This window comes from Pelophylax lessonae (assembly GCF_965119305.1).
Source record: "Pelophylax lessonae genome assembly, chromosome: 8".
Lineage (NCBI taxonomy): Eukaryota > Metazoa > Chordata > Amphibia > Anura > Ranidae > Pelophylax > Pelophylax lessonae.
This window is the reverse complement of record NC_138775.1, coordinates 295,700,313-295,717,600: the sequence shown is the minus strand read 5'-3', so window position 1 is coordinate 295,717,600 and position 17,288 is coordinate 295,700,313. Positions and strand designations below refer to the sequence as shown.

General features: G+C 48.4%; 1 protein-coding gene across 1 annotated transcript in view; it reads right to left on the bottom strand.

Annotated features, from left to right (window-relative positions):
* Window positions 1–914: 914 nt before the first annotated feature.
* The window catches only part of CCDC17 (coiled-coil domain containing 17), a gene marked incomplete at its 3' end in the record, with an annotated part of 127,666 nt that continues 111,292 nt past the window's right edge, over window positions 915–17,288 (bottom strand). Inside the window, exons 27-31 of the mRNA XM_082266377.1 lie at window positions 16,552–16,794; window positions 7,158–7,226; window positions 4,300–4,383; window positions 3,082–3,216; window positions 915–1,001 (exon numbers count right to left, since the gene is read on the bottom strand). Of these exons, the coding sequence (XP_082122503.1) occupies window positions 915–1,001; window positions 3,082–3,216; window positions 4,300–4,383; window positions 7,158–7,226; window positions 16,552–16,794 (618 nt within the window). The remainder of the gene's footprint in view (window positions 1,002–3,081; window positions 3,217–4,299; window positions 4,384–7,157; window positions 7,227–16,551; window positions 16,795–17,288) is intronic.

Here is a 17,288-nt window from a genome sequence, read left to right as displayed (position 1 = left end):
CAAGGATCAGAACATTCAGGGGTATGTGAGATGATTACAGCCACACACACCTACACAGGTTGAACTGGATGGACTATTGTCTTTATTCAAACTCACCTACTATGTAACTATTACATCCAGGCTAGAAATACTGTATGGCACCAGCACACCAGGGAACTTCATAAAACGGACCAACATTATATTGAATGATCACATCACAACAGAGGATAGCAAAGTTTCTAAGCCATGCAGGACCCCTATATCAGGCAAATGACCCTAATGAAGGGGTCCTGCATGGCTCCAAAACATCCTCTGCTGTGATGTTATAATTTAATAGAACTTTGGACCCTTTTATGGAGTTCCCTGGTGTGCTGGTGATATATTTCTTGCCTTGAAGTCAATCTGGACTCCAACCGGTTGTCGCTACAGCACCCACTCACTCTCCAGCCATTTTTGGGAACGTGCGTGTTGCGAAAATTGCTTTGGCCATTCCATCCAGGAGTGCCCAGCAGAGTCCACCCTTACACCCAGGGGTGCCCAGCAGAATATCCCCTTGCACCAAAGAGTGCCCAGTAAAGTCCATCCTTAATTCTCAGCCAGTGGAGCAGAATCCAGAAGGTGGAGCAGAAGAAGTAAACTCTATGGTTGTAAATGCTATGGGAGGGGCAATTTGTATCACTGGATGCTAGAATCTATCCACAAACCACAGCGGAGGGGGGTATCTGCTTTGGGGGTAAGCTGGCTGGCAACGGATGCGCCATTCTCCATAATACACAGACCAATGCATCCACTGCCAGCCAGGTTGCTGTGGGCTGCAGTGTGGAGACCCCTGCATTAAAGCCCACTGTGTAAGGCATTGTGTAATGGCTTTCGTGGTATTCAGTTTTAGGAGTCTAACACATTGCTCGGTCTATGATGGTTTTATTGAAAGACGTTCAGGAATCGGGTTCTCCTTTATCTTCAGAACTAGCAGCAGCTTCTTTGTCAGTTGTCTTCGGTGCTTGGTAGTAGGCTCGGAGATACTGAAAAGAAAATGTGAATTTTGTTTTAGTATATGGCTAAGAAATATAAAATTATTCATTTCAAATATGCCATTGAGGCAAATCTCAGTCCATGGAGAGCAATATAATAGAAAAAATCTGAACGCTACATGAAACTGTCCTTGGAATGTGAAGTTTTTATGCAAATCTCAAGCACAAGTCAAGCTTGGCCTACCCCATGTTTTCTATTTGGTGTTCATGTGCTCTACCATTATATTTAGGTACCATTTAGGAGCCAGATAGGTGTGGGGAAAGGTTGACATGGAGGGCGAATCCATAAATCTTCATGTAACTTCAGCAACAGATCCAACGGAACCCTGTATCTGGTCACTGGACTCATGGAAGTCCTGGTTTGATTAGCCCAGGTTTACTGTACACTGCATTTACTGTGGGTTTCCTTCAAGCTTAACTTCCATAGCAAAGCTAGGGGTGTATGATGGTGGGGCTCCTATATGATATCATCGATACTGACACAACTTGGTCAATATGGAAAATGCTGACTTAGAATAATGTAGAATGCACTTCTCATGTATAGGGCTCCAGGCTCCAATGATGGTAAGGTGGGAAGTTCTCATAAGAGTATAGCCCATATATGGGCCACGAAGAAAAGAAAGGGGCACATAGCGTAATACGGTTTAAAAGGTATGACACTGTTTATTTAAAAGTTGCACTTACTTGATAAAAAAAGCATATCCGCGTGTATCAGCATACAACATAGGCAGAGACAGGGCTGCGGCGTCCCGCAGGTACAATGGAGACTCGGACCAAATGTTGGGGGCGTGTCATAGGTTGACGTCTTCCGGGGGGTCAACCAATGATCCGCCCCCGGAAGACGTCAACCTATGACGAAACTAGTCGGGTGGTTCCAGACGTGACGCAGCCACGCCCCCAACATTCGGTCCGAGTCTCCATTGTACCTGCGGGACGCCGCAGCCCTGTCTCTGCCTATGTTGTATGCTGATACACGCTGATATGCTTTTTTATCCAGACGGTGCAACTTTTAAATAAACAGTGTCATACATTTTAAACGGTATTACGCTATGTGCCCCTTTCTTTTCTGCCTGGCCCATATATGGGCTATACTCTTATGAGAACTTCCCACCTTACCATCATTGGAGCCTGGTGCCCTATACATGAGAAGTGCATTCTACATTATTCTAAGTCAGCATTTTCCACATTGACCAAGTTGTGTCAGTATGGATGATATCATATAGGAGCCCCATCATCATACCATGTAGATAAAACAGCCACCCGGCTCTCACGTAGCCCGTCCTCTGGGGAGCGCGGTGACGTCAGCACGCCGTACCCTACGCGCTCGTCTCAACAGACTTCTGATGGGGATGAAATATCCCGGAAGACCTTAAGGATCTGGTAAGCAGTTCACTATATAATTATTCAGGGGTGATACATAAGGATCGTTTCATTGGATTCTATTGGGACTTTTTTGCAATTTTTCTTATTTATTTTTGAGCACATTTTTTTTTACCCTTTCTTTGGTTTATTTACAATATAGGGCTTTTTCTTATGTCATATATTTTTTATGGTATTATTTATGGAAGATTATTGCACTGCCATTTTTCATTGAGTGGTATTTCAACATTTGAGTGTTACCATTTTAATATTTTTTGGTTTCACACGCCAATTGTAAATGTATTAGCGCTACACAATTTTTATATTTATTGTTTGGACTTTTTTTTTATGGGTCTGTGTTAGCAGCTTCTTTTTTTATTATTTCATTCACATTCATTTAGCGCAGAAATATCTTTGATTTATAATAATGTGGAATCACTGTAGAATAATGAATACAGTATATGGCGGCACCTTCCCTAACATTTATCTCTGGTGGCCCTTCCTACCCTTAACCTTCTCTAACGCTGCTCCATTTATTGCCCCCTACAATCTACATTTGGCAATTCCATTGGTTTCTAGTGCTTGTTGCAGAAGCTTGTGGCTCCTTCATGGCAACTGTCCTGTCCATTGAACTATGGTTCCATTTTCATTGGCCAGCACCATTTTTTTAATAATTTCCCCAAGACAAAGTTAAAGCTCGTCTCCACTTTACCTTCCTGTACCAGTTCTTCAGACGTTTCCGGAGCTCTTCCTGTTCAGACGGAGCGAGCTCTGATAATTTTCTTCCGCTTGGCTGTGGAGCGTAGGTGTCAATGGCCTCTTCTGGCAGATACATTTGATTTATATCCTGTTGTAGAACATAATTTTATGATACAGTCATACAATGCATGGTAGATTAGGGGGCCCTAAATTGTCTGCTATGATAGCACATAAGAGACAGGAATCTCCTACACCAGGAACAGGAAATGCATCACCTAAAAAATGCTTTTGGTGATATCACCCTGGAACTTGGGGAAAGGAGGCTTGGCTCAAGATTTTGGTCGGCAAATGTACCCACCCACCCATGCTCTTTGTCCATTCCGCCCCCCCCCCCCTCCCCTTATGTTCCTTATTCTACCCAGACAGGAAGAGGTCTGGGCCCGCTACCTATTCAGTGCCTATGGAAGGCCAAGCCTGGGCGGGTAACTTACTTGTAGACTGCTGGGTGCCATCCCTCCTGTTGGCAGTGCAGGACAGGTCTCTGGATGGATATTCCTCCTTCGGGGGCTGGTGTACCACTGGGGCAGTGAATGGGTGTCCCTGTGTTGAGGTGGGCCAGGATGAGTTTACTTGACCGGTGGTGCCAGGCACCAAGTCAGGGTGGAGTACCATTGTTCTCTGGAAAATGAAGCTCCTGGTTCACTTTATTTCTGTCTGTATTCCCTTTGGGCAGTTTCACTTCCCGTCCCAGAGAGGCAACAAAAAGTGAGAGCAAATCTCCCAAGTGAAGGGAATTTTCCTCTTAGACAGCTGTCACTGGGGTGGTGTCCCCATTGGAAGATTTCCCCCTCGTCTCCAATTTCAGAGACAACTATAAAATTTCTGGACTTGCCATTACTTTTCTGGGTCGCTAACACCTGGACAAATACGGTGATTCTTCCTAATGGAGTGGTGGACAGACAGTAAAATTCTGAAAGAGGTTCTAACCCCTCTACTCGAAGCAAAACTAGAAAACATTTTATGGTAACATATACTCTTTTAAAAGATATGGGCAGATGTTTTATATTTTTCAAGAAGAATTTTCAGCACTAAAGGGGAAATTTCAGTTCTATCTGTGTGTCCTTCCATGGGTGACGCTTGTTGGGTCACTTTGGACAAGACCATAGCCCCAACAGGGACTGGCCATGGGTGCAGGGCCTCAGATGCTGTGTGAGGGCGACATTATTCTCACCTGAGCACCAAATGTCTCCAGTTCTTCCCACCGTCTCCCATCTGCTATTCGTATGGTCACTGATGCTGCTGTTACTCTGGTTATCTGTGGGATATTATACATAGTAAATTACACTATTTCACCTCCTAATATACATATAACATCATATGTAAAGCTGAACTCCAGGCAGATATTTAAACTTTTCTTGAATGAACAAAATTCTAACCGTGAATGTGGTTTCTGCTTGAGAAATTCCATTCAATCCAAGATGAAACCTTTAAAGGGTAACTCCACTTTCGTGGGGAAAAATAAATAGCTGGTTCCAGGAGGTAGTTAGGGAGTAGATAAATGTGCAGGAGGCCTATACATACTTGTTCTTTTCTCTCAAGGTAGGGCTCCAGTCTCCTGGAGGGGGGGGGGGCTGCTGCCCCTGTGAGATAGCCAGAAAGACAAGAAGCTGCAGTCTAGGCTGAGGGCCTGGAGAAGATAACTAAAGGATTATTTGCTGGAGGGCATCATCCTTAAGACAGAATGACAGTCCCACCTGGACCGCCAAAGTCACGCCACTTAGGAGCCTGGGTTCTTTCTTTCTTACCTGGCCACCCTGTTTCTTTTCCCCAGCTGCCGCACTGTCATCCTCCTCGCAGCATGGCAAAGAACGGGAGAGGTGGCAAGCTGGGAGATCCAAGGGCAGGAGCCCTAGCAACCAATCACCAGCTTGTTAACAAGAAAAGTTTGGCAGCTCCCGCCCTTTGTTCAGACCTGTCTTGTGTAAGGTAGGTGTGCCTGCAAACACCACTGTGAAAGAGAAGGTGGGGTGAGGAAACAGTTAGGAAGAGGAGGTGAAAAGGGCTAAGGACACTGCTATCAAGAGGGCGAAGGGGGCTAAGGACACTGCTATCAAGAGGGCGAAGGGGGCTAAGGACACTGCTATCAAGGGGGCGAAGGGGTCTAAGGACACTGCTATCAAGGGGGCGAAGGGGGCTAAGGACACTGCTAGCAAGGGGGCGAAGGGGGCCAAGGACACTGCTATCAAGGGGGCGAAGGGGGCCAAGGACACTGCTATCAAGGGGGCGAAGGGGGCTAAGGACACTGCTATCAAGGGGGCAAAGGGGGCTAAGGACACTGCTATCAAGGGGGCGAAGGGGGCTAAGGACACTGCTATCAAGGGGGCGAAGGGGGCTAAGGACACTGTTATCAAGGGGGCGAAGGGGGCCAAGGACACTGCTATCAAGGATACAGTTTCCTGCAGCTACAGGAGGAAAAAGGAGGACAGTAATTTCTCTACATGCTGCCCCCGCAGCCCCTCCTATCCAGGTGTACAGGGGAACTGCACAGGCCCCCTGGAGCATGGGGCCTGGTTGCAATTGTGACCCCTGCAACCCCTGTAGTTACGCCCCTGAAATGAGGGTCAGAGAGTGAGGACAGGATACATTGGCTGGGAAAATACTGCAGAAGACGATACCAAACTGGAAAGATGATACATGAGGCTGGTGGAGATAAATGCTCTCACCCTAATCAATGTTCCCGCTACAGACTGCTGAGCATTGGTGTATTTTGGTTTTGTGCTGCCCTAGGCAAGACTAAAATTGGGCGCCCCCCAAGAGAGGGGGGATGAGAGAGGGGGGAGGGAGAGAGAGAGAGGGGGGGTGAAAGGGAGAGAGAGAGAGGGGGGGTGAAAGGGAGAGAGAGAGGGGGGGGGTGAAAGGGAGAGAGAGAGAGAGGGGGGGTGAAAGGGAGATAGAGAGAGGGGGGGGGGTGAGAGAGAGAGAGAGAGGGGGGGTGAGAGAGAGAGAGAGAGAGAGAGAGAGAGAGAGGGGGGGTGAGAGAGAGAGAGAAAGAAAGAGAGGGGGTGAGAGAGAGAGGAGGATGAGAGAAAGAGAGAGGGGGGTGAGAGAGAGGAGGGGGTGAGAGAGAGGTGGGGGAGGCGGCTCTAGTATCCAGTGGCCAAAAGAGTCTCAGGGGGAGGGGGCGGCTTTTTTGCTGCCCCCCTGCAAAGTGCCGCCCTAGGCCTGGGCCTTGTCGGCCTAGGCCAAAATACAGCACTGCTGCTGAGGTCTGAAAGCCACACTTCATATACCAAAGGACTGCATGCAGGTTGGGCATCGGGGTCCTAGTCCGAGCCTGAATTTTCACTGTGTGTGGGACTGAGCTTGTGTGATTGGCTGCCTCTGTACTATACTGGGTATATTCTCAGTGGCCCGTTTGTGGGTGCTGCACTTGATTACCACCTGAGACATGAATACGGGTATGGCCCCTTTCACGCGGGCTTTCTGCCCAGTGGACTCATTTTTTGCTCAGCGGGGGATCGACCTGTTGATCCCCGCTGAGCAGGCAGATGACAGCTCCATCTCTGCTCTCTGTGCAGAGACCGACCTGTCAGATCTCCGCTCTCCTCTATGGGAGATCAGAGGAAAATGGACTGCCTGTCCTTTTTCCTCCGATCCGATCCTCCAGATGGATGGAAAATAGGGTTTCCATATGTCTGGATTTCACGGACAGGATAAGATCAGAGAGCAGCAGGTGTCAGCGCTGACATCTGCTGCTCCATGGGGGTGCAGCCGTGCAGGGAGCATCCAATCAGGTCGGCCTGAAAAACTGACAGACAGACCGGATCGGAAATCCCGTGTGAAAGAAGCCTTATCTGTCTTCTGTAATAAAATGCAATGAGAGGTGAAGGCATCAGAACACAGGATGAGACAAATCAAGAAATTGATTTCCCTGTATCCAATCCTGCAGATGCCCAGGCAGTAGAGAATCATGGAATGTATGCGCCACCACTACCTGGATTTCTGAATTTTCTAATTCTTCCAGAAAATATATTTAGGGCAATAAAAAATAATGTTTTTTAAATTTGATTAGTTAATCCCCATACTTACCAGCTTTTTCTGTTCCAGATCTTTCAGTTTTGTCCGACATTCTTCTGATCTCAATGCATTGAGTACAGCCTGGAAAGAAAGCAGAGACTTTTATTTAGATTGCATGGAGCCTGTCTCATTTCCTGGCATCTTATAGCCCTAAACTAAGGACCAGTTTATTGTCCTTCAGAATTTAGGAGGGCTGGACTGTGGCCAGTTAAAGTAGAAAATGCCCCATCATCGATGGGAGTAAAAACCATATCATACCATCATTGCTGTCAGTGGGAGGAATAGTGCCCCGTCATTTGTGTCAGTGGAAGGAATAGTGCCCCATTGTGGGTGTCAGTGAAAGAAATAGTGCCCCATCATTGGTGTCAGTGGGAAGAATAGTGCCCCATCATTGGTGTCAGTGAAAGAAATAGTGCCCCATCATTGGTGTCAGTGGGAAGAATAGTGCCCCATCATTGTCATCAGTGGGAGGAATAGTTCCCCATCATTAGTGTCAGTGGGGAGAGTAGTGCCCCATTGTTGGTGTCAGTGAAAGAAATAGTGCCCCATCATTGGTGTCAGTGGGAGGAATAGTGCCCCATCATTGGTGTCAGTGGGAAGAATAGTGCCCCATCATTGATGTCAGTGGGAGGAATAGTGCCCCATCATTGGTGTCAGTGGGAAGAATAGTGCCCCATCATTGATGTCAGTGGGAGGAATAGTGCCCCATCATTGGTGTCAGTGGGAGGAATAGTGCCCCATCATTAGTGTCAGTGGGGAGAGTAGTGCCCCATCATTGATGTCAGTGGAAGGAATAGTGCCCCATCATTGGTGTCAGTGGGAGGAATAGTGCCCCATCATTGATGTCAGTGGGAGGAATAGTGCCCCATCATTGGTGTCAGTAGGAGGAATAGTGCCCCATCATTGATGTCAGTGGAAGGAATAGTGCCCCATCATTGGTGTCAGTGGGAGGAATAGTGTCCCATCATTGGTGTCAGTGGAAGGATTAGTGCCTCATCATTGGTATCAGTGGGAGGAATAGTGCCTCATCATTGGCGTCAGTGGGAGGAATAGTGCCCCATCATTGGTGTCAGTGGGAGGAATAGTGCCTCATCATTGGCGTCAGTGGGAGGAATAGTGCCCCATCATTGGTATCAGTGGGAGGAATAGTGCCCCATCATTGGTGTCAGTGGTAAAAATAGTGCCCCATCCTTAGTATCAGTGGAAGGAACAGCACACCATCATTTGTATAAGTGAAGTGTCAGTGGGAGGAGTAGTGCCCCATCGCTGGTGTCAGTGAAAGGAATAGCGCCTCATTTATTGGTGTCAGTGGAAGGAATAGTGTCCCATCTTTGATGTTAGTGGAAGGAATAGTGTCCCATCATTGCTGTCAGTGGGAGGAGTAGTTTCCCATCATTCAGCTTCGGGTGTGGCTGCTGGAAGGTTCTCTGGCTGTGTGTCTGTTGCTGCTCCAGGTGATCTGTGTAAGAGGGGAGTGAGGTGAAATCCCTCCCAGCTCTCCTGGCCCCCTTCTGGGGAAGCCATGGAGGCCAGCAGGGCCTCTCCTGCTGGAGGCTCTCAGACATCCCCTGGGCGGATGGATGGCACCCCTGCTCCTGTGCAGCCTGTGGTTGGTGATCTCTCTGCACCTGGTGAGGATGAAGATGCTGGATCCATTCGGGAGCGAGTGGTGGTCGGGATCAAAGTCCTCAATAAGGAGAGAGACAAGCTCTACAAGCTTAGAGCGGATTTAAAGCGCCTGAGAAAGCAGCGTGAAGGCTTGTTCAGCAAGAACCGTGGATCAATGGATTCAGAGGTCCAATTAGCGAAAGTCCGTGTGGATCATCAAGAAACTATCGTGGCCATGATGGAAGGCAGGGATGGTCCCTTCAGGGAGAAGTTTTGCAATGAACGGAGGTTTGCAAAGATGGAGGTGGAGGAGGAGACCCCCGGTTCTGACCCCCTTCCCCCTCAAGGTGAGGTAAGCAGCCCATTGCCATCTCAGGGCTCAGGAGGCATGTTGAAAGTTATACAGGTAATGGAGTCTCCAATGCAGGAAGATCAGCTGGTGTTTGGTGATGTGGAGGACTTACCTGAGAGTGTGCCTGATAAAGTAAAGTATATAAAGCCCCAGCTTACAGATAAAACAGTTTTTGTGCCTTTTAGCACCTTGCCTAATGATGGGTTTCCTAATGACACTCCGGGTGATTCCCCTATGCTCAGCAATGTTGTGCCTGCTGCTGATGTCTCTAAACAGGAAAAGTTGTGTTTAAAAAATGACATTTCTGCTGAAGAACCACAAAACCCAGAAGAGCCGATTAACACCCCTTCTGCTGAGCTTAAAACTATTTCAGTCACTGTTGAACAGGACTCTACAGCGCAGCAGCAGGAAGCATCTGGTACTGCATCAGAAACAGTTATCCCTAATAACATTGCAGGCATGGTGGATCCCACCATTATATGTGGAACTGATAATGCTGCTTGTTTAGGCCAAGCTGGTAAAAATAATAATAGTAATGTACCTGATAATGTGACATCAGTGTGGGGTCTTGGCCCTAAAAAACCTACATTTGCACAGGTGGTAAGCTGTGCTCCTGGCAATATCATCAAGCCAGGGTTACAATCAAGGAGGAGCTCTGCTTCTAATCAGGGTTTTCCCTCGCGGGCTGCCACTATGAGCACCATTGGATCTGGTATTGGATCTATGGCTTCTGCTGGGGGTCCAAGGCGGAACGTAGTCCTCCTTAAATGGGAAGGTGGTGCAGTCCCTCTAGCAAGGCGTATGGTGGTGGACCTGATCTTAGATATGGGTTTTGGGGCTAATGACCTATATGCCCTGATACATGTGGCTGGAAGCCGGGAATACACAGTTAGTTTCACCAGACCAGAGGGTCTTGACTTGTTCTGGGAACGATATATGGCTCGGTGCAGGTCAAGACCCGAATGGGAAGGTCTGGTGCCAGTGGCAGCTTCCCAAAGGTCAACAGTGAAGAAAATTACTATTGTCCTTACAAATGAGAGTGTTCCTGCTCGGGACTTAGAGGTCTGGTTGAGAAATTATGGGGATGTTTTGACCAGGCCGGATAAAATTCATGATGAGCGTGGCATCTGGACCGGGGGTTGGTCGGTAACGGTCAGGTTGGCTCGGGATGGTAATGTTGTCCGTCACCTGCCCTTCTCTGCCTTTATAGGGAGGGATAGGATGACTATTTTTTATCCCAGTCAGCCAAAACTGTGTCACCGCTGTGGAGAAAAGGGCCATTTTAGCTCCTCTTGTTCAGCACTGATCTGTTCAGTGTGTCGGGGACAGGGTCATGTGGCCAGGGACTGCACCCAGGCCATAAGGTGCAACCTGTGCCTGCGCCTTGGCCACCCCTACAGCCGATGTCCTGAAGCCTGGCATAATATGGATAGAGAGGTGATAGATGATCTGTTAAGGCTGGACAGGATGGAGGATGAGGCCCCTGTTGTACCACCCTCCTCTGCGGTGACTGACCCCCCTGGTCTTGTGCAGGATCCCTCCCTAGTCCCTGTGCCCACCCCTCCTGTATCTGTAAGTTTTCCTTCTGTGTCTGTCCCTGTGTCCCCCCAGCCTACTGTACCGGCTCCTCTTGTGTCAAAATCTGCCAAGTCTGTGCCCCCTGAGTCAGTTATTCCCGATCAGTCTTCCCTTCCTAAGTGTGACCTTAAAGAAGCCCCCCACCCACCAGGAGTGGTAGAGGGTACCAAAAAGGGTGCTGCTGCTGCTTCCTCTGTAAAGAAGTCTTCTGTGAAGACTTCAAAGAAGAAGAAGAAAACAAGAGATGAAAGCATCTCTGAATCTGACCTTCAGTACCTGGAGGAGAGAAGGAAGGTTGTGAGGCGGAAGAGACAGACGGTGAGGACGGAACAGGGACAGGATGCCTCAGTGACTGTCTCCAACCGTTCTAGGGCTTCTGCTTGGGATATCTCCTCATCTGGGGATTCTTCTGAGCAGAATTCAGAAATTGAAATGGAGTTGGAGGAGGCTTCAAGAAAGAGAGAGGCTTCTGGTGATGAGCAGCAGAGGGGAGCTAAGAAGCAATCCACCCAATAACCCAAATGGCGGTTCCCCCTCCGTTAAAAGTGGTGACAATAAATGTCGCCAGCATTAAGTCGGTAAGAGCTCGTTCTATGGCCTTATTTTTGTTCAGCCAATTAGATGCTGAAATTTTATTTTTGCAGGAGACTAGGCTCACCTCCTTGGCAGATATTCATATGGCCAAGAGAGAGTGGAGGTATGGTCCATCTTACTGGTCTCTTGCGGCCGAGCCTTACGGCGGGGTGGCGGTGTTGTTTAAAACCGGCATGGTAACTGTCCGGCGGGTTATTGAGGTGGAGATTGGGAGATGTATGGTCTTAGACGTTCTTGTGGGAGGGCAGGACCTGCGCCTAATTAATATTTATGGGCCGCACACAAAGTGGGACAGGAAATGCCTTTTTACAAGGATCAAGCCATTTCTTTTTACATCCCGGCAAGTGGTTTTTGGAGGTGACTTTAATACTGTGACTAGGCCCAAGGACAGGAAGGACTTCAATGACCGGCTGGGATATGATAGCGTTTTTTTAAATAGTATGGTTAGGGATGCTGGTCTTGTGGATGTGCACATTAAGCACCTCCCGGATGACACAGGGTTCACCTTTCATCGAGGTAATAGTCAGAGTAGGATAGATAGGTTTTTTTTGAAGGAGGCCTCTGCTTTCTCACCCCCAGTGGTGCAGGCGGTGGAGTTCTCTGATCACTGTATGCTATCTGTGGTCTTGAATGCTTCAGATTTCCCTCAGAGGGGCAAAGGCATCTGGAGATTAAATTCGACTCTCCTTGAGGAAGAACATGTTAGACAATCCTTTGAGGAATTCTTTCAGCCACAGGTGACCATCCTGGACTTTTGTAGCAGCAAGGCTGAGTGGTGGGAGCTGACCAAAAAGAGGATTGCTGGATTCTTCAGGGGCCTAGCCAATAAAAAACAGTTTAATAGATACATGACCTACCAACATTTGCGGAGGAAGCTGGATATTCTTGTCTCGAGAGGAGGAGATCCTGGGGCAATCTCTGAAGTGAAAATCCTCCTCAGGAAGTGTCAATATGACCGGCATACCTCTTTTTGGTTCTGGAGCGGGACTATGGGAAATACCACTCGCCTGACCCTTACCAGAACTGCAAACAGGGTGTAGCTGTTAAGATGGTCGTTGGCCTTAAGGATAGTACAGGTTCCTTGACAAAGTCCAGGTCAGGGATCCTGGAGGTCGTGAGGTCTTTTTATGCTGAACTTCTTGGGAGGAAGGAGCTTGACCGAGACAAGATGGAAAGCTTTTTGGACTCTATTCCAGGTCTAAATGGTGGAGATGTCCCTTTGATGAATTTGACAGAAGAGATCACAGTTGAAGAGGTGACGAGGGCAATTGAACAGCTTGCCATCAAGAAGTCACCTGGACCGGATGGTCTGACGGCTGAGTTTTACAAAGCCTTTAAGTCTATTCTGGCCCCACATTTGGTAGAGATTTTTAACAGTTGTCTTGCTGAGGGGGTGCTTCCCCCTTCCATGAGACACTCAGCTGTGATTCTTCTTTCAAAAGGTAAAGATCCTTCGATGATTGAGAATTGGCGCCCCATCAGCCTTCTCAATGTCGATAGAAAGGTGCTGGCGAAGATACTTTTCTGGCGCCTATCGGCAGTAGCAGAGTCTTTGCTTTCTCGCCATCAGCACTGTTCGATCCAGGGTAGGAGCACCTTCACAGCGGTTTTAGCTGTCCGGGAGGCCTTGGAGCAGTGCAGGGCTGCAGGCTGGGGAAAGTATCTACTGGCATTGGATCAGGCAAAGGCTTTCGATCGTGTCAACCATGAGTACCTGTGGTTGCTCTTTAGTAAGTACGGTCTGCCGGGTGGTTTTGTCGATTGGTTAAAAGTTTTGTATAAGGGGGCAGAAAGCTTCCCTCTTGTTAATGGTTGGGTTGGACAGTCCTTTGAGGTTGGTTCTGGGGTGCGCCAGGGTTGTCCGCTGAGTCCCCTGCTCTATGTGTTTGCAATCGACCCCTTCATCAGGAGGCTAGAGAGCAGCATGTTGTGTGGGGTACCAGTGGGAATCCCGGGTGAGCCGCCTTTGAGGGTTGTTGCCTATGCGGATGATGTGTCAGTGATTGTCACTGGGACAGATGAAGCGGAGGAGGTGGTCTCTCTGACATCACGGTACTCTGAAGCATCAGGCTCCAAGATCAATCAGGAAAAGAGTGAAGTTTTTTGGATGGGAAAGGAAGGTGAGGGGTTTGATCTCCCGGACACTTTTCCAGTGCCCCAGGAAAAAATTAAGATATTAGGCATTGAATTTGGACCTGGCGATTATGGCCTCAAAAACTGGGAAGGCAGGCTGGAAGTTGCCAATACTAAGGTGGTCAGCTGGAAGAGATGGAAGTTATCTCTGAGGGAAAGGGTTGATCTGATTAAGACTTACCTGATACCGATCTTCTTGTATGTCAGCCCTGTCTGCATCTTGCCAGTGTCTCTCTATGCTAGGATCTATAGTGTGTTCTTCCAGATGCTGTGGGGGAACAGACTGAACCCCATCAAGAGGAATGTCACCTATCTATCCAGGAGGGAGGGTGGCTTGGGTATGGTCAACCCCGTTCTTTTCTTTTCACTGCTATTTCTCAAGTTTAACATTGGTAGTATGCTTGCAGTGGAACCTCCTGGATGGGCAGGCATGTTTAGATCTTGGTTTAGGCCTTTTCTGCGACTTTGGGAAGAAGGTGGCCAAGTGAAGAATCTCAGGGGTCATCGTGGTCAGCTTCCAGCCTATGTCGCTCCGTGTCTGAAGTTGCTGCGGCAGTGGCGACTGTCGGCTGAAGATCTCAGATCCGCTCCGAGGAAAGTCCTTATGAGCCGAGTCTTGAGCGAAGTCTTTCATGACCCACTGGCCTTAAGGGATTGCCCAGGCCCAATTTTGAGGGAAGGGTTAAGACTGATTAATTTGTCTAGAGTCCCCCTTAAATTCAGGGATCTGGCCTGGTTGTGCTTCCACGGGAGGCTCTATGTTCGGGGCAATTTGAAATTCCGCAGTGGGATGGATCGTGGTTGTCCTCGGGAGGAATGTGCAGGTGAGGAGGAGACTATGGACCATTTTCTGCTTCGTTGCCCTTTTAACATAGAGGTATACAAACAGGTTGGGCGGGCCCTCGGTGTTCCTTTCCTCTCCAGGCTGGGTTATGCTGAGTGGGTGTACGGAGCATTCAATACTGGTGGGGGCTTTTGTTTGGATACACTTTTTTTAGTTAGTTTAGTAGTCCGTTATTACACATGGAACGCACGGTGTCAGGTCACCCTTCGGCGTAAAATCCTTCCTGTTCAGGTGGTGGTGTGTGACATTCTGCATGAGGTGGGGAAGATTCGGGCGCTTGAGAGAGACAAGTGGGGTCAGAGGGCTTGGCTGAAGGCGTGGAGGGGTTTCAAGCCTCCCTGACTGCCAGGAGTCTCTTTCCCGGGTGTGGCTTTCTGTCTCTTATCACCCTAGATTTTTTCTTAAAGTGGAGTTCCACCCTATTTTTATACTTACCTCCATCTTCTCGCTCCGGGTCACCTGAAAAAGAAATGGATAATCGCATATTTTTTTTTTTTTTACTTACCTCGTAGCGAAGAAAATATACTTACCTTACTTCCTTCTTCCTCCTTCCTCGGCCGCGGCCCGTCGTCACTTCCTGGCTCTGCAATGATTCCTGGGAGCTGGACGTCATAGCTCCCAGGAATCATTGCACCTGCACCGGCCCCGACGTCAGTTCCGGGTCGCGCGCGTCATCCCCTTCTAAACAGCTTCTGGGCATGCCCAGAAGCTGTGGAGGGGTGACGCGCGCGACCCGGAAGTGACGTCGGGGCCGGCGCAGAGCATCGTGGGACCACAGAAGGCGGAAGAAGACGCCGAAGAGGACGCGCTGGCTTCAAGCTGCCCACATCTGAGATGGCAGCGCTGGACAAGACGTTTGCAAGGTAAGTATTTCGTCTTGCAGGTAAGTGCAACCCGGGACAGATCAGAGGCTAGCCATTGTGGAATGCACTAGCCCTGACTGTCCCGGGGGTATTAAAAAAAAAAAAAAAATCCAGGGTGGAACTCCGCTTTAATGCTCAGTTTTTGATAAATGGCTGCATACATAGGTGATGGGTTGTGCCTCTTAGGCCCTCTCTGCTGCTTTATGTAAATAGTTTTCTAAGAATGTTGGAAGTGGATTATGTATATATTGTATATATTCTGCACATGGATGTGTATTCCTTTGTTTTCTGTTGGAATATTGTACTATAGTTCTGTTTTTTACTTTTGTATAAAATTTGTTGCTTGATTCTTTTCAATAAAAGATCAATAGTGCCCCATCATTGGTGTCAGTGGGAGGAATAGTGTCCCATCATTGGTGTCAGTGGAAGGATTAGTGCCTCATCATTGGTATCAGTGGGAGGAATAGTGCCTCATCATTGGCGTCAGTGGGAGGAATAGTGCCCCATCATTGGTGTCAGTGGGAGGAATAGTGCCTCATCATTGGCGTCAGTGGGAGGAATAGTGCCCCATCATTGGTATCAGTGGGAGGAATAGTGCCCCATCATTGGTGTCAGTGGTAAAAATAGTGCCCCATCCTTAGTATCAGTGGAAGGAACAGCACACCATCATTTGTATAAGTGCAGTGTCAGTGGGAGGAGTAGTGCCCCATCGCTGGTGTCAGTGAAAGGAATAGCGCCTCATTTATTGGTGTCAGTGGAAGGAATAGTGTCCCATCTTTGATGTTAGTGGAAGGAATAGTGTCCCATCATTGGTGTCAGTGGGAGGAATAGTGCCCCATCATTGGTGTCAGTGGGAGGAATAGTGCCCCATCATTGGTGTCAGTGGGAGGAGCAGTGCCTCATCGTTGGTATCAGTGGGAGGAATAGTGCCCCATCTTTGGTGTCAGTGGGAGAAATAGTGCCCCATTGTTGGTGTCAGTGGGAGGAATAGTGCCTCATCATTGGTGTCAGTGTAAGGAATAGTGCCCCATCATTGGTGTAAGTGGTAGAAATAGTGCCCCATCATTAGTATCAGTCGAAGGAATAGCACACCTTTATTGATGTCAGTAGGAGAAATAGTGTCCCATCATTGATGTCAGTAGGTGGAATAGTGCCCCATTATTGGTGTCAATGGAAGGAATATTGCCCATCTTTGGTATCAGTGGGAGGATTGGTGCCCAGTCGTTGGTGTGAGTGAGGAATTTTGCCCTTTCGATGGGGTCAGTAGGAGGAAAAGTGTCCCATTGTTGGTGTCAGTGATAGAAATTTAGCCCCATTGTTGGTGTCAGTGGATGAAATAATACCTCAAGGGCTGTATAAGGGAAGCAAAGGACCGCATCCAGCCACCAGGCTACAGTTTGGGGACCGCTGGCATGGTGTGTCAGTGTCACTCACCAGGCTGGGGGCTCCCTGGTACAGAGGCAGCTGGAAAGCCCCCAGATTACAGTAGCTCTTGTAGAAGACCCTCACAGCTGTCCATGCCTGAGACCCCGCTCTGAATTCCTGCATCCGCTCTTCCATCGCCGACACCTCCTGCCCCGGCTGTTCGGTGCTGTGCCCACCTACCTCCTGGGATTGGATCTCATGCAGGTGGATGATGAGTGTCAGATGTTTGTTGAACATTCTGCGGGTGAATGTCTTAAGGAGGAAAAATATAATGTGAGAGAGTCATGAGTTTCTGGTTGGGGTGCAGTGACATTTAGTAAAGTACAGCTTTGATAATACCAGAGAAAAATACATTTTAAACTATTTTGTTGGAAATGCCTCTTTATTATATCATACCTGTATGCTGTGCATGGCCAGTCTGCAAAAACTCCTATGGAGTAGGCAGGGCTGCCATCGGGGGGGGGGGCATGCCATACACATGTAGGAGGCCTGGATGTACCAGGGGGCCCAGACTCCCAGGCCCCAACCAATGAGACCGAGTTGTTAGTGCTATAGTAACTAGCAATTGCTAGAGCAGGGCAGCCACAGAGTGAGCCAATATAGCCGGTGGGATGTCTCTTTACTGGATTGGGATGTCTCTTTTCAGAATATATGGGGCCTTTTTTTCTGGATTGGGATGTCTCTTTTCAGAATATATGGGGCCTTTTTTTCTGGATTGGGATGTCTCTTTGCTGGATGGGGATGTC